Genomic DNA, 24661 nt, shown 5'->3' with positions numbered 1-24661 from the left:
ATGATGCTGGGCTCTACGGTTCATTAATGAGTGAAGTTGTATTATTGATCTCTTTGCATAGACAATGTGATATCAATCTTTTCATTTTTAGCATTTGATTGGCTGGAAGATTGATATTTATAGACAGTTTTCAGCCAATGCAATTCCAGTATTTTGAAACCTGCTCCCACTAATTTAGTTGGAAAGTTAGAAAATGAAAGTTGGAAGGAAAAGTTAGATTAGGCAGAAAATAAGTTAATAAAGTAATGTAATAAGACACTGATAGACCCTCAGAAAGAGGAAACAACGCAGGAAAAGAGATGACAGGGTGAACAGAATTAAACTATTTAGATCTTTGCATTTTAACTGAAATTGGTTATGATTATTTTAGTAGTTTGAATTCTTCACGATTGACATCATTCACAACCAAACTTTTGAAGGCTGAAATGAATTGCAGAAGTTTACCTACGAACAAGACCTTATGCATTCGAGCAGCTTCATTTTCCAGCTGCTCATGGTGTTCAATAGGTGACCTGTCTACTTATGTATTCAGTGGATTTTTTGCTTTTTCCAACTTGCCTTGAAATTTGTCCAAAATTATTCAATAACAGCTGTGGCCCCAATCAGAATACCAGAAGTCCGGGGAGTAACGCTTACCTCCCATGTCAAGGTTTTGGCACCTTTAATTGCTCTTATTTCCACAATCAATAGCATAAAAAGCAGAAAAAAAGAGGCAGATGAAATTAGGTGGTGGATGAAGATTGCTGTTCAACTGTTGGATCACTGTGCTCTTAGCCCCAGATCGAGGTCAAAATAGAATGGCTGCTCCAACTCAAATTTTATTGCAAAGACCAACGGTCAACTTTATTATTGGAGGTGCCATCATATCTATCCAATGCCTTAAAAATTACTCACTTTAAGTTTTGGAGTTCCTTTTACTTTTTTTTTTAGTTACTAGCAATTCAACTGGTAGCTATTTAAAAATGTAGGCAAGTTCTGTGAATGTTAGCATACAATTTCTACCAAACTTTCTGTAAATTGTGCATTGAATGTTCTCTTAAAACAAAAAGGAAACAAGCTCTAAACCTTCTGGTGATCGACATGATTTATTTCCTGACCTTCTGATGATCGACATGATTTATTTCCTTACAAAAATAAAAATAAAAATGCCTGGAAAAACTCAGCAGGTCTGGCAGCTTCTGCGGAGAGGAACACAGTTAACGTTTCGAGTCCATATGACTCTTCAACAGAACTAAGTAAAAATAGAAGAGAGGTGAAATATAAGCTGGTTTAAGGGTGTGGTGGAGGGGGGACAAGTAGAGCTGGATAGAGGGCCAGTGATAGGTGGAGATAGCCAAAAGATGTCATAGACAAAAGGACAAAGAGGTGTTGAAGGTGGTGATATTATCTAAGGAATGTGCTAATTAAGGGTAGGAAGCAGGACAAGCAAGGTACAGATAGCCCTAGTGGGGGTGGGGTGAAGGAATCAAAATAGTCTAAAAGGTAGAGATAAAACAACGGATGGAAATACATTTAAAAATAATGGAAATAGGTGGGAAAAGAAAAATCTATATAAATTATTGGGAAAAAAAGGGGGGGATCGGAAAGGGGGTGGGGATGGAGGAGAGAGTTCATGATCTAAAATTGTTGAACTCAATATTCAGTCCGGAAGGCTGTAAAGTGCCTAGACGGAAGACGAGGTGCTGTTCCTCCAGTTCCTTTATTTCCTGTTCTCTTTGCTTCACTCTGTTCTTACAACAGTAGCAGTACTGCACCACCTCCCCATCTGCCCCCCCGCCACCTTGTTCTTACCTTACAGCCTCCATATTCACCAAATCTTTTGCCATTTCCATCAACGAGATCATTATCCTGCACCAAGCACATCATCTCCACCCCTCCCTGCGGTGTAGAGTGATTGTGCTCCCCTGGCTCATTCTTCCACCACTCTATCTTCCCTGGCTGGCCATCTTAATATACAATTACAGGAGATACAACACTTATGTATTTACCTCCTCCCATATACCAATCTCCAGATACTCCTTCTGTGAGACAGCAATTGGGTCCTGTAGTCCAATATACTGTGTTTGCTGCTCATGGTGCAGTCTCCTCTAGTGGGAAGACCAAGCACAAGTTAGATGACTACTATGCCAAACATCACCATCCTGTCCAGCAATGTCACCCTCAGCTCCTTGTGGGTTGTCACTTTAATTTCCCTTTCCATTCCTAATTCATTGCCTTTGGCTTCTTGTGCTGCTGCAATGAAGCTCAATGTTAATTCCAACAACATTTTCTTCTCTTTCTCTTGGACAATCTGCAGCCCTCAGGTCTGAACATTGACAATAGTCACTTTAGACCTTAGCTACTTACTCCATTTTGTTTGTATAGGGGTGCTGCTGATGTGCAATCAGTCTGCCCTTGTCTGGAGGGAGAAGAGGCAGGGTTAATGTTTGGGGAGGAACACAGTATAACATTGCCAGTGAAAGCTATTCTCCTGGTGTTGGCCTGCTTTTTCTCTTAGTGGCGATGCACTCATTTGGGTAGATTTTCAAATGTTTGCTCAAACACAATAGAGCTATGGCTGTCTGACTTTTCTTTCTATAGCAATCAATGGAAATGAAAACTGAATGGTTTTAATAATAACTGGTGGATCCACAATGCTATATGCACCCCAGGGAAGGTGAAAATCTATTCCATTATTTTTATCCAGCTTTCTACTATTTTAAGTTTCAGACCTGTTCTATAAACTTTATGTATTTTCAAGGTCTCCTATCTTTTCACTAGCACCCCTCATTGACTTGGCCATTCACATATTCTTTGTTTCTCCAAAATCTTTAACTTCAATGTTTCTTTCAGCTTTGGCTCAATGATAGACCTCTCACCTGTGTCAGAAGGTTATGAGTTCAAGCTTCAATTCAGAGACTCGAGTACGTAATCTAGGCTAGCACTTCAGTGCAATACCGAGGGAGTGCTGCACTTTATAAGATTCCATCTTTCAGGTAAGATGTGAAATCAAAGCCTTAGTTACCTTCTCGGGTGGACATGAAAGACTCTGTGGCACTATTCTGGAGAGCATGGGAGTTATGATGTGCTGGCCAACACTACGACAGTAACCCCATTTAGAAGTGCTTCATTGGCTGTGTAGCACTATGGGATGTCCTGAGATTGTGAGTGACGCTATCTAAGTGCACGTCTTTAAAGCTGTTCACATTTACAAAATATTTAGTTTTGTCATTTGGTAGTACAGAACGTGAATATTAATGAGAAAAGAGACATGTCAAGATTTTTCATCTTGCACTCATCAGGACAGATTTGCAAGAATACCAACTGTAAAGGGAACAACAATTTATACTGCATGAGAAGAGAGTGCTGATTAATTGGCAAATGAGCTCTGGTTGGTAGAGGTTTTGCCATGGCGAATGCACCAGGCAACAGATAACCACCAAGCTTTTGTTTAAAGTCAAACCAGGCAGGTTCACTCTGATTGGTCAGGCATTGCCATGGGAAATGGCAGTTCTCCAACCTTTTGTTTAGTTGAAAAAGGCACAATGCATGGATATGCTCCTTCTGTCTGCAAAGAACAAGGGCCCTGTGTGTGAATATATGTACCTTCTAGCATGTGTAAGTGAGCCACACTGCGAGCCCGACTAATGATCTTAAATTGGTTGTCATGTAATTCTTAGCACTATCAGGATTGTTTAGCATGTGCTGTCCAATCATAAAATCACATCTAATGTTGGACACTATGTTTTGAGTTTTGCAAGCAAGGGCTGGTTGGCCATGGTCAGTACTTCGTTGCGAACAGGTGAAGGGATGTGCTGTTTGATCCGATCCCCAGTTGTTGGGACAGACAGCATACATACCTGGCATCACACTGGCACTGGAATTCATATACAGATTACTCATTTGAGTGATAGGCTGAACATATTTTTGGCTTGATGGCAGCACTTTTTTTGTGGAGAATACCGCTTATGTTGCTCCTGCATAGCAATAGTGTGAAACCACTAGCTTCACCTGTTGCTCAAATTTTTGAGAGACCTTACCCTTCCAGGGTAATCTGAAGTAGATTGAGCTGAAAGTGGCAGCTTTAGGCCCATTCGTGAATTTTACAGTATACAGCAAGCAATGATCCAATCAGGGTAGCCATTATCCCACAGGATGGCTTTGATGCGCCCTATTTCAGCATCAAGCTTGCTCGAGGTGAGAAAATGGCTCGGGCCCTATTTACGAGGATGCTGATAAGGCCAATTTTATGACCATGTGGAACTATAGGAACCCCAACATGTATACTGACCAGTGAAGGTAGGCTTGCGGTAGACAGTAGTAGAGAACCCACTAGCAGATTTCTCAACTGACATGCCGAGGAAAGGGAATTCATTTGACTGCTCCATTTCAAAGGTGAATTTGAGTGTAGAATGAAGGCCATTAAGGTGTGTAAGGAAGTTCTTACATGCAGCTGCGGATTCAAATATAGCAAACATATCATCTACGTATCGGAAATATGCAAGGGGTAGTAGGTTAGGTGTCATTCCATCAAAGATGCGTTTCTCATGGAAACTGACAAAAATGTTTGCGAGAGCTGGGCCTGGAGGGGATCCCATGGCAACACCATCTATTTGGACATACATGCTATCATTAAAACTGAACTCAACTGCATGAGTTGCTGAGTTCATAAGTTCAATGAATATAGATTCAGACAATGGCAATGACATCGGTCCTGATGAATCTAAGACGAAAAGCTTCGACAACATGTCTCTTTTTTTCAACAATATTTAGTTCTGTATGAGGTTCCTTTGTGTTTGTGGAAGGGAAGGTAAACTGTGTGTGGTGGGGGCAGGCGAGTGGAGGCAAGGTGATGGTGAAGGTATCCCTGGACAATCCACTGATGTTTTGCCCAACCATTTTATAAGACAGTCTCCTGCAACCAAAGTGATTAAAACAGATTATCAGGTCATTGAACTCATTGTTGTCTGTAGCACCTTACAGTACACTAATTGGCTGTTGTATTTCCCTACATTACAATGACTATAGGATCAATTTCAAAACTGTCGATCTCTGCCCAAAGGCAGTGTGACATCCATTTATAATTCATAGTTTACCAGTCACTTTACTGCTTGGTCATTCAAAAATTAAAATCTACCTAAACATGGAAATGGAGCCTTGCTCAGAACTAAAGAGGTTCCATTTTTCTTAGTTACAAGTAATAGGTGATCGCACTGCTACTTTCTCTCTCTCTCTCCTTTTTCTTTTTAGATGATTCTATTGAAGTGTTCTTTCAACTTTCAATTTTTCAGTTTTGAAATGGGGCCCAGTACAAAATGCCAACTATCTGTTCACTTCACAGATATTGTTTGAGCTTCTGTGCACCATTTTTTATATGTGATTCTGACTTTATTGCAGCTGCAAAGAATAAAACAAGGTAAGGATGAATAACAAAGTTTTCTAAGAAAAAAGTTAGCATTTATCTATTTCCCAACATCCCAAAATAAACTATCAAAGGCAGGTGAATTTAACTATGATCTCACCAGTCCTGGTGTTCCAGCCAATGTGCTAGGAACTGACGGACCTCCATAGGAAAGGTGTCATCATACAACTGGTCCACTTTTTCCAGGAGCTGTGTATCCAGCTGATGGAGCTGATGCCACTGGGACATTCTGTCAAAAAGTTTGAAAACAATAACAATCAGCATAGAACAAATCTAACTATTGGAAATGAAAGAATAAATTGATTAGATTTTATAGAATACCATAAATAATTATTTCAAAGAGATTTTCATTTGCTGCCAAAATAATTTGAAGAACTCAGAATGTAAGTCTCCTTTTTCCTGTTTCCTACTGCTTCTCATGCATATAGACCCACATACATAAATACACCCACACACTCTATGTCTTCAACTGAATTATTATTAGTTGTAAAGCTGGGGTTAGGAACATTTTCTCAACCAAGGGATAGAATCAGGAGCTATTGTTTCTACTAGATAAAGTAGCTAGTTGTGTAAAATTACATTAGAAAGGTTATTACTTGTTGCAAGGCCAGCGATGGTACCCGTGGGCAAACATTTTACTAGTCACTGTCCACCTTAGTAGAGGGAAGGTCATAAGCAAAACAAGGCAGATATCTGACAATCTTTAATAGTTTCATAAGGGAAAAAGAAGTGTGAACATGGGAGAAAGTGTTACAGGTACTTCACCACAAAATATAAAATATAATGCAACCACAAAAACAAATGTTGTGACATTTCTAAACTAGGCTTGTCTTAACCATATTCATGTAGTACCTGAATCATGCATTTTAATTTTTCGCGTGCCTTACTCTGAAAATATTGATATATCTTGTTCTGAAAATAATTGACTGAAAAATAATGGTGGGTGCACCCAATTCCTGATGCACATTCATGCTGTGTGAAGCTCTACACTAGGGAAGCAAAATGAAAGTTTAACCACATTTGATTAAATGAGTGTGCCGATTTTTCACTATTTTCATCATAAACATCACTCCGAACAAATCCCTGATATTGATAGCTGTGAAGTGTCAAATTAACTTTTTTGCAACTTTTATCATACTTTCTGCATCTGATAGATGTTCTCGTATTTATATTTCATTTTCACCTGAATTGCTGATTGTGGGCAAGGTTTTAATGAGTTGCTTCAAAGGAGGAGAGAGAGTGAGAGAGATTGAGAGTCAAAGAAGTTTGTGGAGGGAATTCCAGAGCTTAGGGCCTGGACAGCTGAAGGCATGGTCACCACTGGAGGGGCAGAAGAAGTGGTGGATGCACAAGGTGCTCAGAGTTGGAGGAATGCAGAATTCTTTGAGGGTTTTAGGCCTGATTGAGGTTACAGAAATAATTTGGGTGAGCCCATGGAAGGATTTGACATGAGGATTAGGACTTTAATGTCCAAGCAGCAGATGAGCTCAAGTTTATGGAAGAAGAGAGGCAGACCAGAGCACTCGAATAGCTGATTCTGGAAGTAACAAAAGCATGGATGAGGGTTTCAGTAACCAATGGGTTGAAGCATAAGAGGAGACAGCTGACGTTACAGAGGTGAAAATAGGTGGTTTTTCTGATGGAGAGGAAGTGGGGTCTGAAGCTCAGCACGGGGTCAAATAGTAAGTTGAGACTGCAAACAAGCTGGTTCAGCCTGAGACAGTGGCCAGGATGGGGATGGAATTTTAGGGAATTGAGTTTGTGGTGAAGTTAAAGGCAATGGCTTCAGTCTTCATTTTAATTGGATTGCATTTCAGCTTATTTGTGATCGCATGTCAGCCAAGCAGTACATCAAGATAGTCTTGGATGTGTTGAAAGAGATTGTTCTAAAATTGGGTGCCATCAGTGCACACATGGAACCTGACATTGTGTCTTTGGACACTTTCACCAAGGAGCAACACGATGGTGGCAACTAGAAGTGTGTCACAGAGAGATCCCCAACAGGGTCAAGAGGTAAGGAAGGGAGGTTAGAAATGAGGTGGTAGTCTGCAAGAACACGCTGGTCCAGGATTTTCTTGAGGAGGGGGTAATGATAGCAAATTTGAAAGGGTGAGGCCCAGTACTGAAGGAAAAGGAAATATTTACAATATCAGCTACCCTAGAGTCAGGAAGGAGGGATGCAGACTTGCACGAATACGGCAGACAACTGGCTAAGCCATTCGCTACCAGATTTGGCTGAACCACATAAAGCATTCTTAGGTTTTGTTCTTGTCTACCAAAATTGTTTGCTATTTCAGGGATATAATCGCTGGCTTATTTTCTCTGCTGCAAACTGTCTTATTAAACCCCTTTCTCCAGCCTCCTCTACCTTCACTTCCAACAAGTTAAAGGAGCTAATGGACTTCTTTGTCACTAAGAATGTATCAGCTGTTTTTGCTACTTTCCTCCCTTCCTCTGGCCAACAAAGCAAAATTTCCTCTGAGGTTCCCCTGTACCCTCACCCTGAACATACACCTTTCTCAAGTTTCTCTCTTACCACATGCCCTCTGAACTCATCTTGTACATAAGACCCACCTCCTGCTCCCTTGGCTCTGCTCCCACTAAACCGCTGACCACCTAACTTCCCTTCCTGACTCCCATGATAGCTGTTTTCTCTCCTAATGTACGAGTCCTCTCTCCTTCAAATCTGTGTTCAAAAAAAATATCCTTGATCCCTCTGCCCTTGCAAATTACCACCCCATTTCCAACCTTCCATCCCTCACCATTCTCCTTGATTGTGTCATCACCTCCCAAAGCCATGCCCATCCTTCTCAGAACTCCCTCCAATCAGATTTACACCCATACCACGGTACCAAAATAGCTCTTATCAGAGATCACAAAAGACATCCTATGGTGACTGTAACAAAGGTAAACTATCCCCCCTCATCCTTCGCCACCTTTGTGCAGCCTTTAACGCGGTTGACTACACTGTTCCCCCCCCTACCAATGCCTGTCCACCATCACCAACTGGGTGGGACTGCACTCACCTAGCTCCATAGGAACATAGAAATAGGAATATGCCATTTAACCCTTCAAGCTTGTTCTGCCATTCAATTATAACATGGCTGATCTGCAACATAACTCCATATACCAGCTTTTTCCCAATATCCCTTCTTGGATTTGAAAACCAAGAATCTATCACTCTCAGTTTTAAATGTAACAATTGATCTAGCATCAATTAGGTGGAGAAATGTTGCCTAATATCACTCCTGTAAGGTCTGCCTATAGTTTTTAGAGCGTGCCTCCTAGTCCTATACACCTCTATCTGTTCCTCATAACACCTTGAAAGCTTTGATCAAGTCAACAGTTAACTGTCTAAACTAGTAGAGAAACCAGAAAAACATCTGCAGTCAAATTTGTTTCTTTACTGCAACAGCACTTCTTTAAATACATAGATAAATTTCTAGTTAATCTTTCATTGAAGACTTTAACAAAATCAAAGCTTCTCACTTGGAAAAAGCTATATAAAGCTGTCCATGTGCAGAGTCATGCCTAGGAATATAAATACAAATATTATCAAGTGTCTGGCCTTGTGGCATTTTTATAGTAATAAAATATAAAGGTCTAATTAGGGACTGGAGGACTGGATGCTAGTGGATGGTGAGTAAGGAGTCTTAATTTTTTGAAAATCCTTTTGCAAAAACCTAATTTTGTTGGTAGTTAGCAGTTTAAATTTTAAAGTTCCCAGCCTTAAGCAGGGTTTCAACAAGGTCTCCACTGGGTGAACAGTTGGATTTAGTTAGTTAAAGAAGCGGCTGAAAATGGTTCCTTTGTAACTGGATCAGCAAGCCATTGTCTTAGGAGCATATAAAACCAGCCAACTTGACACTTGAGTGTGACTTAGAATAGAGTGCTGGGAGTTGGGTGATTAAGGGGAGGAAAGGAAAGAGATGCTCCTTTGTTTTTGCTAATGGCATTTGATAATGCGGGAGGAGCGGCGGTCTTAAAGAGTGAGGGGAACCAGGCCCAAGACCAGAACGGGACCAGGAGCCAGAGAGAGAGGAGAAGCGACCTTGGTAAGTAGGACCTGGTGAGTATTGCTACTGTCCAGTCTGTAAAGTAAAAATTGGCCTTTAGTTTAGATTAAGTAGTGTTTAAAGTATAAGAAGTAAGATCCCTAGTATATATTTAATATTTCTTAAACTAGAGGAAGTAAAAGTAAAAGGAGTAATTTAAGGGTAAGTCATGGCAGGGTAGCTTGACCACATGGAATGCTCCTCCTGTGCAACGTGGGAAGTCAGGGACACTTCCAGCATCCAGGTGACCACGTGTGCGGGAAGTGTTTCCAGCTGCAGCTACTTGAAATCCGCGTTTCGGAGCTGGAGCTACTGTGGAGCACCCACAAGGCTGAGATCTTCATGGATAGCACATACAGGGAGGTGGTCACACCGCAGGTAAAGAGTGTACAGGCAGAAAGGGAATGGGTGACCCTCAGACAGAGTAAAAGCACCAGGCAGGTAATGCAGGAGTCCCCTGGGTCCATCTCCCCCTCTCACAGATTTTCCATTTGGGATACTGTTGGCGAAGATGGTTAACCAGGGGGATGCAGCAACAGCCAAGGGTGTGGCACCACGAGTTGCTCAGCTGCACAGGGGGGTGGGGGCGAAAAAAAGAGTGGGAGAACAATAGCGGTAGGGGATTATAAGGGGAGCAGATAGACATTTCTGCAATCGCAGACATGACAGCAGGATGGTATGTTGCCTCCCTGCTGCCAGGGTCAAAGATGTCACTGAATGGTTGCAGAACATTTTGAAGGCGGAGATGAACAGCCAGAGGTCGTGGTCCATATCGGTACCAACGACATAGGTAAAAAGAGGGTTGAGGTCCTGAAAGCAGAATTTAGGGAGCTGGGAAGTAAATTAAAAAGCAGGACCTCAAAGGTAATAACCTCAGGATTACTCCCAGTGCCACGTGCTAGTGCGATCAGGAATAGGGTAATAGACCGAATGAATGCGTGGCTGGAGATATGGTGTAAGAGGGAGGGATTTAGATTCTTAGGCATTGGGACTGATTCTGGGGAAAATGTGATCTGTACAAGCTGGACGGGGTTGCACTCCAGAAGGGCCGGGACCAATATCCTTGCAGGGGTATTCGTTAGTACCGTGGGGGAGAGTTTAAACTAGAGTGGCAGGGGTATAGGAACCTGAGTGGGGAGATACAAGAGAGGGAAGCAAAGATAGAAATGAAAGACAAAAAAGTAGAAAGCAAAAGTGGAAGGCAGATGAAACATGGGCTAGGGGCAAATGGGGCCATTGTACAAAAAAAATGTATAAAAATGTTAAAAATACAAGTCTAAAGGTACTGTATCTGAATGCACAGAGCATTCACAATAAGGTAGACAAATTACCAGTGCAAATAAATGCAAATGGATACGATATGATTGCAATTACAGAGACATCACTGCAGGGTGACCAAGGCTAGGAACTGAATATCCAAGGGTATTTGATATTTAGGAAGGACAGGCAAAAAGGAAAAGGAGGTGGCATTGTTAGTTAAGGATGAAATCGGTGCAATAGTGAGAAAAGGTATTGGCTCAAAAAATCTAGATGTAGAATCAGTCTGGATGGAGCTAAGAAGCTAGAAGGCGGGGGAAAACTTAGTGGGAGTTGTCCATAGGCTTTCAAACAGTAATGGTAAGGTAGGGATGGCATTAAACAGGAAATTACAGATGCATGTAACAAGGGTGCTACAGTAGTCACGGGTGACTTTAATCTACATATAGACTGGACAAACCAAACTAGCAATAATGCTGTGGTGGATGAAATCCTGGAGTATATACGAGATGGTTTTTTTCGACCAGTATGTCGAGGAACCAACTAGGGAACAGGCTATCCTAGATTCGGTATTGTGCAATGAGAAGGGGTTAATTAATAATCTTGTTGGGCAGGATATTTCGCTCGTTGGGCGGATGTGCGCCCGACCCAAACGAGCGTAAAAAGACCCGATTTTTCGGTTGGCAGGTGCGCGCGGAAGTCGGCAGCACACATGGCGATGATTAAGCAGGTTATTAAGGCCATTAAAATCATGATTAAAAGAAACCTTTTGCTACCCGGCCAATCTTGTGGTGCGGGCAGGCAAATCGGCCAGGCGACCTTTGGATTTTTTGTGAAAGCTCATCCACGGGTGGGATGACGTTTCGATCAGTGATTTAAAAAAAAAATTTTCAAACTAATTTCTAACGTGTCCCTACTCATGTAACGGAGTAACATGAGGGGACATGTTTTTAATATTTTTAGATTCTTTACTTTTCATTTTAAAAATCTTTAGCTTCCTGAGGCAGCTCTGTGCCTCAGGGAGTGTTTACTGCACGCACCTGTGCACATGAGCTAACTTCCGCGCTCGCTCACCTCACCCTTCACCCCGGCAGCACTGAGTGCTGCAGTGCGCGATTCATGCTGGCTGGCCATTGATTGGCCAGCCAGCGTGAAATCGCGTCAGGGCCCAATCAAAGGTAGGGGTCGGTTTCGCAGCCACTCCCGCTTGCCCCCGCGGACCGGAAAATCCTGGTCGTGGTGTGGTGTCCTTTAGGGGAGAATGACCATAGCATGATAGAATTCTTCATTAGGGTGGAAAGTGAAGTAGACCAATCCAAAACTACGGTCCTAAATCTAACCAAAGGAAACTATGAAGGTATGGGGTGAATTGGCTACGATACATTTGGGAACTTCATTAAAAGGCATGACAGTGCATAGGCAATGGCTAATATTTAAGGAATGAATGCATGCATTGCAACAGTTGTACATTCCTTTCTGGCGCAAACACACAGCAGGAAAAGTGGCCCAACCATGGCTAACAAAAGGAATTAATAATAGTATTAGATCCAAAGAGGAGTCATATAAAGTTGCTAGAAAAAGTAGCAAGCCTGAGGATTGAGAACAGTTTAGAATTCAGCAAAGGAGGACCAAGAGCTTGATGAAGAGGGGAAAAGTAGAGTATGAGAGTAAAGTTGCAAGGAACATAAAAGTAGGTTGTAAAAGCTTCTATAAGTATATAAAAAGAAAAAGATTAGTGAAGACAAATGTAGGCCCCTTACAGTCCAAAATGGGAGAATTTATAATAGAGAATAAGAAATGGCAGAGCAATTAAACAGCTTCTTTCGTTCTGTCTTCACGGAGGAAGACACAAATAACTTCCCAGAAATGCTAGGGAACCAAAGGTCTAGTGAGAAGGACAAATTTGGTATTCCTAAAAAGAATAGTGCTGGAGAAATTAAAGGGATTGAAAGCCTATAAATCCCTAGAGCCTAATAATCTACATCCCAGGGTACTAAAGGAGGCGGCCATGGACATAGTGGATGCATAGGTTGTCATCTTCCAAAATTCTATAGATTTTGGAATAGTCCCGACAGATTGGAGGGTGGTAAATGTAACTCCACTATTTAAAAAAGGATGGAGGGAGAAAACAGGGAATTGCAGACTAGTTAGCCTAACATCGGTATTAGGGAAAATACTTGACTCTATTATAAAGGATGTGATAACAGGACACTTAGAAAATATCAACAGGATTAGACAAAGTCAACATGGATTTATGAGAGAGAAATTATGTTTGACAAACCTACTGGAGTTTTTGAGGATGTAACTAACAGAATAGATAAGGGAGAACCAGTGGATGTGGTGTATTTGGATTTTCAGAAAGCCTTTGATAAATTCCCAAATAAGAGGTTAGTGTGCAAAATTAGAGCACATGGGATTGGAGGTAATGTATTGGCATGGATTGAGAATTGATTAAAAGACAGTAAACTGAGAGTAGGAATAAATGGGTCTTTTTCGGAGTGCCAGGTGATGATTAGTGGGGTAGCACAGGGATCAGTGCGTGGACCCAAGCTATTCACAATATATATCAAGATTTGAATGAGGTAACCAAATGTAATGTTTCTAAGTTTGCTGACGACGTGAAACTAGTTGGAAATGTGAGTGGTTAAGAGGCTTCAAGGTGAGTTAGACAAGTTGAGTGAGTGGTCAAATACATGGTAGATACAGTATAACGTGGATAAGTGTGAAGTTATCCACTTTGGTAGGAATAACAGAATGACGGAGTATTATTTAAATGGTGAGAGACTGAGAAATGTTGATGCACAAAGGGACCTGGGTGTCCTTGTACTCCAGTCACTGAAAGCAAGCATGCAGGTGCAGCAAGCAGTTAAGAAGGCAAATGGTATATTGGCCTTCATTGCAAGAGAATTTGAGTACAGGAGCAAGAATGTCTTACTGTAGCTGTACAGGGCCTTGGTGAGACCACACCTGGACTATTGTGTGCAGTTTTGGTCTCCTTACCTAATAAAGGATATACTTGCTATAGAGGGAGTGCAGCTAAGGTTCACCAGACTGATTCCTGAGATGGCAGGATTGTCATATGAGGAGAGATTGGATCGACTAGGCCTGTATTCACTGGAGTTCAGAAGAATGAGTGGGGATCTCATTGAAACGCATAAAATTCTGGTAGGACAGGACAGACTGGATGCAGGGATGATGTTTCCTCTGGCTGAGGGCTCTATAACAAGGGGGTCCACAATCTCAGGATATGAGATAGGCCATTTAGGACTGAGATGAGGAGAAATTTCCTCACCCAGAGGGTGGTGAACCTGTGGAATTCTCTACCACAGAAGGTTGTGGAGGCCAAGTCACTGAATATATTTAAGAAGGAAATAGATTACTAGACTCTAAAAGTGTCGAGGGTTATGGGGAGAGAGCAGGATTATGGCATTGAGATAGAGGATCAGCCATGATCATATTGAATGGCAGAGCAGGCTCAAAGGGTCGAATTACCTATTCCTGCTTCTATCTTCTATGTTTCTAACTGTTTTCCTTTGAGTTAAAAAGGCAGGTTTGCACCTGATGGGCTCAATATCATATGAAGTATAATCACATTTTCCTTGAAATCTGTCGGTTATAATTTCAGCAGCCATCAAAGAAAACAGCTTCCTAACTATGAAAAAAACAAAATGCTGGGGATGCTGGAAATCTGAAATAAAAACAGAAAATGCTGGAAAAACTCAGCAGGTTTAACAGCATCTGTGGAGAGAGAAACAGGGTTAAGATTTCGAGTCCATATGACTCTTCTTTAGAGCTTCTGAAGAAGAGTCATATGGACTTGAAACATTAGCCGTTTCTCTCTCCTCAGATGCTGTTGGACCTGCTGAGTTTTTCCAGCATTTTCTGTTTTTATTCCTGACTATGAATCTTGTTCCATGCCAAATTCCTTGTTTAGGATTCAAGTTTCATAGCAACATTATAATCGCTCCCTCCTTGAGTCCAAGTTTGTGCAGTGGCATGCCCACTGGTGTTAGACTGTGTGAAACTCTGGAGGGTATAGACTGTTATCATCAACTTCAATGAGAGTATCTTTTAATTTTTTTTCAATATTTCAATTCTTTGAATTCTCCTGACTGCTTTTCTGGAACATTTATTCAAATCTAATAAATTTTCATTTTTAGCACCAAGATAAATTTTCAATAATAAATTGTATCAAATAATTGTCCCCACCATTTTGTTATTTAACCAGTTCCATCATCTCATCCACCCCTCCCATATCACCCCATTCCATGCCATTCCATCCTTCCCTTGGAATCCCTTTCAAGCTATCCCCATCTCTCACAGAAATTCTCTCTCCAGCTGGGGTAACATTTTTGTTGGGCTTCCCTCACCCTTCAATGTTTTTGTTCTCCATCAAACCCCCAACCCACCCTGCCACCAACTGTTGGCAGCCTCAAATGAATCACATGCTCCACATGCTTCTGCGAGTGCCAGGCTCCACCCACCAAATAAACCCACCAACAGATGTGTCCCTTAAATTGACCAATTAAAACAGCACGAACATACAAAAACTATTATTATTATAGAATCCAGGCAATACAACCCTGGTTTGTTTAACTCAAAAGCAAAATAGTGCAGATACTAGAAATCTGAAATAAAAACAAAAAATGCTGGAAATACTCAGGTCAGGCAGCATCTGTGGAGACAAACAAAATTAACATTTCAGGTCAATGGCCCTTTATGATGAAGGGGAAACAACCTGAAAAGTTTACATCATTTGTTTAATCTCTCCTCTTAATGTAACCCTTGGAGTTCAGGTATCATTCTGGTAAATTTATGCTGCATTCCTTCCAAGGTCAATATATCCTTCCTAAGTTGTGATGTCCAGACCTGCTCACAGTACTCCAGGTATGATCTAATCAGGACTTTGCATAACTGCAGCATTACTTCTATTCTCTTGTAGTCCAGCCCTATAGATATTAAGGCCAACATTCCATTTGCCTTTTAAATTATTTTCTGAATCTGTGTATGACACTTTAATGATCAATGTGCCTGGACCCCAAGTCTCTTTGGACCTTCACCGACTCCAGCTTTTCACCATTTAGAAATTACCCTGATCTATTCTTTTTAGGTCCAAAGTGAATGACTTCACATTTGCCTACATCGAAATCTATTTACCATGGTTTTGCCCACTCACTTAATCTATTGATATTATTCGTAAAGTTATGCTTCCATCGCCATGCTACCTATCTTTGTGCCGTCTTCAAATGTAAGTGTGACTTTCTATCCCATTGATAAGTCACTAACAAATATGGCGAATAATTGAGGCCCAACACTGATTTTTGCAGGACACCACTCGTCACATTCTGTCAATTACAGCACCCACCCATTATCCCTACTGTCTATTCTATTCTTATTTATCCAGTTGTAGCAAAAGAATCAGCTGCAATGGCTAATTTTCCTGCTCCTGGACCATTACTTCTGGTGTACCCCAAGGATCGATCTTTGGCTCCCTGATATTTCTCATAAACAGGCTCCCCCTCAGTGACATCCTCCAAAAACACAATGATTTCCACATGTACACTCATTACACCCAGCTCTACCACACTGCCACCTCTCCCGACACATTCACTGTCTCTAAATTGTCCTGCATCTTGTCTGACATCTAGTACTGAATGGGCAGATATTTCCCCCAACTAAATATTGGGAAGATCAAAGCCACAGTCTTCAGTTCTCACCACAAACTGTATTGGCCTAGCAACCAAGTCCATCCCTCTCCCGAGCAACTGTCCAGATCTGAATCACACTGTTTGCAACCTTGGTGTCATATATGACCTCGAAATGAACTTCTGACCACAGATCTGCGCCATCACTATTTCCACCTCAATAACATCACATGAACACAAGTAGGAGTAGACCATATGGCCCATCGAGCCTGCTTCGTGATTCAACACAACCACGGCTGCTCTTGGGCTTCAACTCCATTTATCCGCTTGCCCTCCATGTCCCTTAATTCCCCCGAGACACCAAAAATCTGTCTATCCCAGCCTTAAATGTATTCAACAATGCAGTATCTACAACCCTCTAAGGTAGAGAATTCCAAAGACTCACAGCCCTTTAAGTGAAGTAATTCCTCCTCATCTCTGTCCTAAATGTTCAGCCCCTTATACTGAGATAGTGTTACGACTTCCTTAATAATAGATTCCAGCATTTTTCCAACGACTGATGTTAGGCAACTGGCCTGTAGTTCCTGGTTTTCTCTCTCCGTCCTTTCTTGAAAAGTGGTCTTACATTTGCTAACTTCCGAACTGATGGGACCATTCCGAAATCTAAGGAAATTGGAAAATCATAGCTAGCGCATCCACTATCTCTGCAACTATCTCTTTTAGAACCCTAGGATCTAGGTCGTCACATCGTGGGGATTTATCGGATTTTAGTCCCTTAAATTTCTCCAATACCTTTTCTCTGCTGATATTAATCACCTTAAGTTCCTGGCTTGTTTTATCCCCTAGGTTAACCTATATTTCTGGTATGTAACTTGTGTCTTCTACTGTTAAGACAGACACAAAATATTTCAGCAGGTCTGGCAGCATCGGCGGAGAAGAAAAGAGATGACGTTTCGAGTCTTCATGACCCTTCAGCAGAACTGAGTATAGTTAGGAGAGGGGTGAAATATAAGCTGGTTTAAGGTGGGGGGGGGGTGGAGAAGTTGATGGGGGGTGGTGGTTGTAGGGACAAGCAAGCAGTGATAGGAGCAGATAATCAAAAGATGTCACAGACAAAAGGATCAAAGAGGTGTTGAAGGTGGTGATATTATCTAAGAAAATGTGCTAATTAAGAATGGATGGCAGGACACTCAAGGTACAGCTCTAGAGGGGTGGGGTGGAAAGACTGACAAGGTATTAGTTGTAGACTTAAAAATACTGGAAATAGGTGGGAAAAGAAAAATCTATATAAATTATTGAAAAAAACAAAAGGGAGGGGGAAGAACTGGGTTGAAAGGAGTGTTTGGGCCCTTGGACGGTGAGGAGAGAGGAAGTGAAGGGGCAGGTGTTGCATCTTCTGCGTGGGCATGGGGAGGTGCCATAGGTGGGGGTTGAGGAGTAGGGGGTGATGGAGGAGTGGACCAGGGTGTCCTTTCAAGTGAAGCAGCATTTCACTTGCATTTCCCCTAACTTAGTCTACTGCATTTGTTGCTCCCAATGCGGTCTCCTCTACATTGGAGAGACCAAACGCAAACTGGGCGACCGCTTTGCAGAACACCTGCGGTCTGTCCGCAAGAAAGACCCAAACCTCCCTGTCGCTTGCCACTTTAACACTCCACCCTGCTCTCTTGCCCACATGTCTGTCCTTGGCTTGCTGCATTGTTCCAGTGAAGCCCAACGCAAACTGGAGGAACAGCACCTCATCTTCCGACTAGGCACTTTACAGCCTTCCGGGCTGAATATTGAATTCAACAACTTTAGATCTTAAACTCCCTCCCCCCATCCCCACCCCGTTTCTTCCCCCTCCCTTTTGTTTTTTTCAATAATTTAAATAGATTTTTCTTTTCCCACCTATTTCCATTATTTTAAAATCTACAACTAATACCTTGTCAGTCTTTCCACCCCACCCCCACTAGAGCTGTACCTTGAGTGTCCTGCCATCCATTCTTAATTAGCACTTTTCTTAGATAATATCACCACCTTCAACACCTCTTTGATCCTTTTGTCTGTGACATCTTTTGATTATCTGCTCCTATCACTGCTTGCTTGTCCCTACAACCACCACCACCCCTCAACTTCTCTCCCCTCCCCACCTCAAACCAGCTTATATTTCACCCCTCTCCTAACTATACTCAGTTCTGCTGAAGGGTCATGAGGACTCGAAGCGTCAACTCTTTTCTTCTCCGCTGATGCTGCCAGACCTGCTGAGTTTTTCCAGGTAATTCTGTTTTTGTTTTGGATTTCTAGCATCCGCAGCAGTTTTTTGTTTTTATTTTTGACACAAAATATTTGTTCAGTGTCTCTGCCATTTCCTGGTTCCCCATGATAATTTCTCCTGTCTCAACTGCTAAGGGACCAACATTTACTTTAGCCACTCTCTTCCTTTTTATGTACTTATAAAAGCTCTTATAATGTGTTTTATATTCCAGCCTAGTTTACTCATTCCATTTTTTCTCCTTTGTTATCAACATCACCTATCCCTGCCTTTTCCTCAGATTATCTCCTGCTGACACCCTCATCCGTGCTTCTGTAACTTTTAGAATTAGCTATTCCAATGCACTTCCTGGCCTGCATTCCACGTTCTAACTTCTGTAAAATTTGAAGTCATCCAAAGCCTTGCTGCCCATGTCCTAACTTGCATCAAGTCACATTCACTCATCACCCCTGTGCAAGCTCACCTGCTCTGGCTTCCGGTTAAACAATGCCTCCATTTTAAAATTCTCATCCTCGATTCCGAATCCTCCCATTGCCTCACCCCTTCCTACCCATGTAACCTCCTCCAGTCCTGTGACCCTCCGAGATATTTGCACTCCTCCAATTCTGGTCTCTTGAGCATTCTCAAATTTTAGTCACTTTACTATTGATAACTCTGCCTTCAGCTTCCAAAGCTCTAGAATTCACTAAATCTCTCCCCCACAGTACACCTCTTTCCACCTTTAAATCCCCCATAAAGCCTATGTCTTTGACCATGTTTTGGACCTTATGTAGCTCAGTGTCACAACTTCTTTTACTTTGTGTCAAAATTTGTTCCTGTCAAATGCCTTGGAATATTTTATTTTGCTAAAGGTGCTATGAAAATACAGGTTGTTGTTGTTGGAATTTGGGTGGTCAGAAATTTAATGGGAATATGTTCAAGAGAGCAGGAGATGGGTCTCATAGACAAGATAAGCTTGAAGAAGGGATATGGGGTTGTAAGAGGAAAATCAAGCCCTATTTGACATCCACAGATCTTTTTCATACACTTGGCATTTTTCCGTCTCAGCATAAGGATTTCATTAGCACATCCACACCCTTTCTGTAACCAAATCCTTCTAATACCTTTGGAGCACCACAGCGGATAGGTTTTTGCTGGCAAACTAAAGAGATTAATGCTTCAACAACCTGTATTTACATAGCACATTTAGCAAAATAAAATATTCCAAGGCGTTTGGAGGTACTTTCTCATTTCTTGATTTTGCATTGATGACACATTGAAACTTCCCCATCCCCTCACATCCTCCGTTGACACGTACTTCAGCAATTATTCCATATATTCATGTTTGGGATTATTTCTCTTAATTTCCTCTAGTGCTATTTCTCCATTTCTTGCTAACTCGCCCAGTTTCCAGTTAATCCTGTCATATCTATTGCCTGACATGAGCCATAGTCTGAATGCCAGTCAATATATTTTAGTTCAAGGGATTTGGATGGAAATCACATTTCAATTATGAACATCCTAATGTAGCATCAAAATTGTGAACAGGAGCTCGATGGGTTCCACATCTTGCTTTATTAGGGTCAACTTTCTGAGTGTAGTGGTGTAGGGCTAACATTATTTGTGATCTAACCCACCATCTGAATCCTTGTTCATTTTTCAGAGCCTGGAAGTTGAACAAATCCTCAGGCTATACCAAAGGGCACCCACATCTTCAAGTTTCCATCTCTGATGAAGGGTCTACGCTTGAAACCCTGATCTGTCTTTTCCCTTTCTGAATGTTTCCTGATCTGCTGTGCATTTCAGAATTTATTTTGCATTTACGTATTTCCACATGCTATAGCTAAAATCACCACACAAACAGAAAGTTGACCCAAATGAGTCATTGCTATCATACGGTTGAAGAGTGTAAATCACTCAAGGGATTTCCCTGTGACAAGCACTGAAAACCTTGCAGGAGAACGTCACACACTGCATTCAGCAAATATTCCGAATAAATCTCATCTGTCCTAAAATTACTCCTTAAAGACAAGAAAGGATGACACGTGCTGCTCAAAAATACATACGAGTATTTAACGCTTCAAGATAGAACCACCGCATGCGGAAGAGAGGGGTTTATGTGGAACAATACACATCCTTTTCTGACAGGGCATATATAAGGAAAGGCAAAACATGTTTCTTTTATACATATTTGCACACACAAAGTGAACTATTTCTTACATTTCTGGTTATTTCTTCCACCCAAATCGCAATTTATACCCCATTTATTTTCCAAACACTTCACCAATTTCTGGAATCGGTTCAAGTCATGATTGTGTCTGCTCCTCTGCTTGAAATGTTTCACCATTAGTGCGGGTACTAATATAATTGTTTCCTAGTAACGATCTCTCCCAAATGGTGCAAGGTGGGGAAATCAGATGGAATAAAAGTGGTTCCTACTTATTTTCTTTTAATTGAAGCCCTGAGCAAGACACTGGGAGGTTGCTCCAATGTCATGAATCCAAATAAATGTCACAGAAGTGTCCCTTTTTCTAGGAGGAGCAGAACTAATAAACGTCCAAATCACAAAAAGACTAACTTACCAAATTAAATCACAATATTTCCTCCCTTCTCTATACTACACATTCTACTTACTTTGCAGCTTCTTGTCAGTCAGTGCCAGTGTGTATGTTTGTTCTTTCGGCTCTCTCCGTGTTGTGTGGGTCCGGGTTTTCTCGATCACTAAGCTGCAGCTTATTTGCTACATTACCTTAGCCGCTGACGCTCGCTATTTCCGGCACAGTGCGTTGGCAGTGTTTCTATTCCATCCAGTGTCGCGCGCTCGCTGCTCGTGCGCCGTCTGCGGGGCTCGCTCCTGCCTCAAAAAGCGGAGCCTGAAAAAGCTCGAGCAAAGTGGCCTACTCCCTCTGTCACACTGCAGCTGTGTTCCCATGGTTTGAGACTGTGACACTGCAGCAGGTGCAAAAAGAACTGCCACCTCACCCTATCTCTATCCCCCTCTATGATCCCCCCCCCCTCTATTCTGCCTCCCCTCTATCTCCTTTTCTCATTCCCCCTTCTGCCTCCAAAAACCCCATTGCATTATTATTTTGAAGAAGAGCAGGTGAGTTTAGGGTTGCCAACTGTGATTAAATGTATTCCTGGAGATTTCATCACATGACTTGCCCCCACGCTCCAGCTATTAGATGGCCAACACATCCATCCTTGTTACATACTGCCTTCCTATGCCAATTAGAAAGCAAAAAGACTCAACTGTCAATGCTTGACTGTCAGACAGTCTTTTCCCATTTTTAATATTTTTAGATCTGGTAAAGAATGTTCGACAAAAATCACAAAGGAAACAATCTTGAATGTACCAATGTTTTTTCTTCAGGGTTGCATACAGCAGTGTCCTGGAGATTGACCTTCAATTCCTGGAGACTCCAGGCTAATCCTGAAGGGTTGGCAACCCCAGGTGAGTTATCCCTTAATATTTATCCCTCAACTGACAACACTAAAACAGCTGGGTATATCACATTACTGTTTGTAGAATCTTGCCATGTATGATTTGTCTCCCACATTTTCTACATTGAACAGTGATCACCATTCAAAAGTATTTCATTAGCAATGGGACATCCCGAGATTGTGAAAGGTGCTCTATAAATGTTGATGAAAGATTATTGACCTTAAATGTTAATTCTGTTTGTCATTCCACGGATGCTGCCAGACCTGCTGTGTATTTCCAGCATTTTCTGTTTTTTTGATCAGATTTCCAGCATCTGCAGTATTCTGTTTCTACATAAATGCACATTTTATTTACAGGAAATGACAACTGAGTATAATGCTGAATGCTTCAATGCCCCCAATGTCTGACCACAATTAATACCAAGAAGAAGGATGGTCTCCAGTAACTCCCATATGGATTTTCCTGATTTGTTGCCCTAACGCAGGCTGAAATCCTGTAGTTTACACTATTTCTTTCTGGTTTCTGCTGACCATCGACCACAGTCCAATAGGGGATCGGGAGAACACCCACAGAAATTCTACTCGGTGTCCCTAATTCTTTCAAATGTATTGGAGTTTCTCTTTTGGGGGTAATGTACTTTTTAGCCACAGGCTTGTATTTCAGATTAGTTTGGCAGACCTAGCCTGGAGTGCTGAGGGGCTGTAAAATTTTGAGATGTGGAATTTCCCCTTAGTTTGCATTGCGTTACCCACAGAGAATATACTGCAGAGCATAGACCAGTGTAAATTCTTACACTGCACCCAAAGTTATCTCCTCTCTGATGTCACCATTTTCTCATGTTTTCTTTTACATTCATTGTGACAATCATTTATTTATTGATGTTTGTTTTTTTCCCCTTATTCTGTTAGCCTTTGACTTGTGTACACTTTAGTCCTTCCTTCATCTTTATTTGCTCACATATACCTATTTTATAATTTCTCTTTCTAAGTCTGCTTTTGTTGTTTCCATATTTTCACTTTGTGTTTCCCCTGAATTTTTTTTCTTGTTCTTCCTTGCACTACAACCAGTTTTGAGCAAGTTTTCCACATACACAGTGAAGGATTCCTTCACCTTTGCAAAGACCATACAGGACTCGCATATCAATAGCAATGTAGTGTCCATGTGCTCATTCGACACTGCTAGCCTATTCACCAATGTACTGCTCAAGAAAGCCATAGACATTTGCATTGTGTCACTATATCATGGCGATCTAGATGCACCGCCAATGTCTGAATCTGTAATCACTGAACTAATGAACCCAGCAACCCATACAATTGAGTTCAATTTTAATGACACCATGTTTTCCCAAATAGATGGTGTTACCATTGGATCCCCTCTAGGTACAGCTTTTGCAAACATCTTTGTTGAGGTTTCCACAGGAAATGCATCTTCGATGGAATGACACCTCACCTCCTACCCCTTGCATATTTCCGATACGTTGATGATATGTTTGCTGTATTTGAATCCGCAGCTGCATGTAAGAACTTCCTTACACACCTTAATGGGCTCCAAACTGCACTCAAATTCACCTTTGAAATGGAACAATCAAATGTGCTCCCTTTCCTCGACATGCTAGTTGAGAAATCTGCCAATGGGTTCTCTGTTACTGTCTACCACAAGTCTTCCTTCACTGGTCAATACATGTGTTGGGATTCCTACAGTTCCATGCGCTTTAAGATTGGCCTTATCGGCAACCTCTTTTATAAGGCCTGAGATAATGGCTACCCTGATTGGATTATTGCTAGCTATATATCATGCAAACTCATGAATGGGCCTAAAGCTACCACTTTCAGCCCTGAAAAGTGCCCCGGATACCTCAGGTTACACTGGAAGGTTAAAGTGTCTCAAAAATTTGAGAAACAGAGGAAGCTAGCCAATGCACACTGTTATTATGCAGTAGCAACACGAAGTGGTATTCTCCAGTATAGGATGCTGCCTTCAAGCCAAAAAGACATTCTGCCTATCACATGAATGAGTAATGTTGTATATGAATTTCAGTGCCTGAGTGATGCCAGGTATGTAGCCTGTACACCCCAACAACTGGCAGATCATATCAAACAGCATTTTCCTGCAGATGTTCACAACAGGAAAGTACTAACCGTACCCTACCAGCTTGCAGAAGCCAAAATATAGTGCCCAACATTAGATGTGATTCTGCGATTGGGCAACACATGTTAAACAAGCCTGATTGTGCAAAGAATTACTCTGATAACCAATTTAAGATTACCAGTCAGGCTTGCAGTGTGGCTCACTTACGCATGCTAGAAGCCACATATATTCATACACAGAGCTCTGTCCTTTGCAGACAGAAGGAGCATATCCGTTCATTTTGCCTTGGGAGACCACCATTCCCCACGGCAATGCCTTAACTAATCAGATCGACCTGCCTGGTTTGAATTTGAAACAAAAGCTTGGCAGTTAACAATTAACAGTTAACTGTTCTCTGCTGCATTCTCCACGGCAACACCTCTACTAATCAGAGTCAACTTGCCAACCAATCAACACTCTCTTCTCATGTAGTATAAATTGTTGTTTCTTTTAATGTTGATTTACCTTACGTAGCTGTGCTGAAGGGTGCAAGATGAA

The 24661-nt window shown here is 41.6% G+C and overlaps 1 protein-coding gene across 1 annotated transcript in view; it reads right to left on the bottom strand.

Annotated features, from left to right (window-relative positions):
• stat4 (signal transducer and activator of transcription 4) overlaps window positions 1-21334 on the bottom strand; it is a 137521-nt gene extending 116187 nt beyond the window's left edge. The window contains exons 1-2 of the mRNA XM_078551862.1: window positions 21226-21334; window positions 5502-5630 (exon numbers count right to left, since the gene is read on the bottom strand). Coding sequence (XP_078407988.1) covers window positions 5502-5629 — 128 coding nt within the window. The 5' untranslated portion in view covers window position 5630; window positions 21226-21334. The remainder of the gene's footprint in view (window positions 1-5501; window positions 5631-21225) is intronic.
• Window positions 21335-24661: the final 3327 nt, after the last annotated feature.

The sequence above is a fragment of the Cetorhinus maximus genome, chromosome 11 (assembly GCF_964194155.1).
Source record: "Cetorhinus maximus chromosome 11, sCetMax3.hap1.1, whole genome shotgun sequence".
NCBI classification, from domain to species: domain Eukaryota; kingdom Metazoa; phylum Chordata; class Chondrichthyes; order Lamniformes; family Cetorhinidae; genus Cetorhinus; species Cetorhinus maximus.
This window is presented reverse-complemented; position numbering and strand designations above follow the sequence as displayed.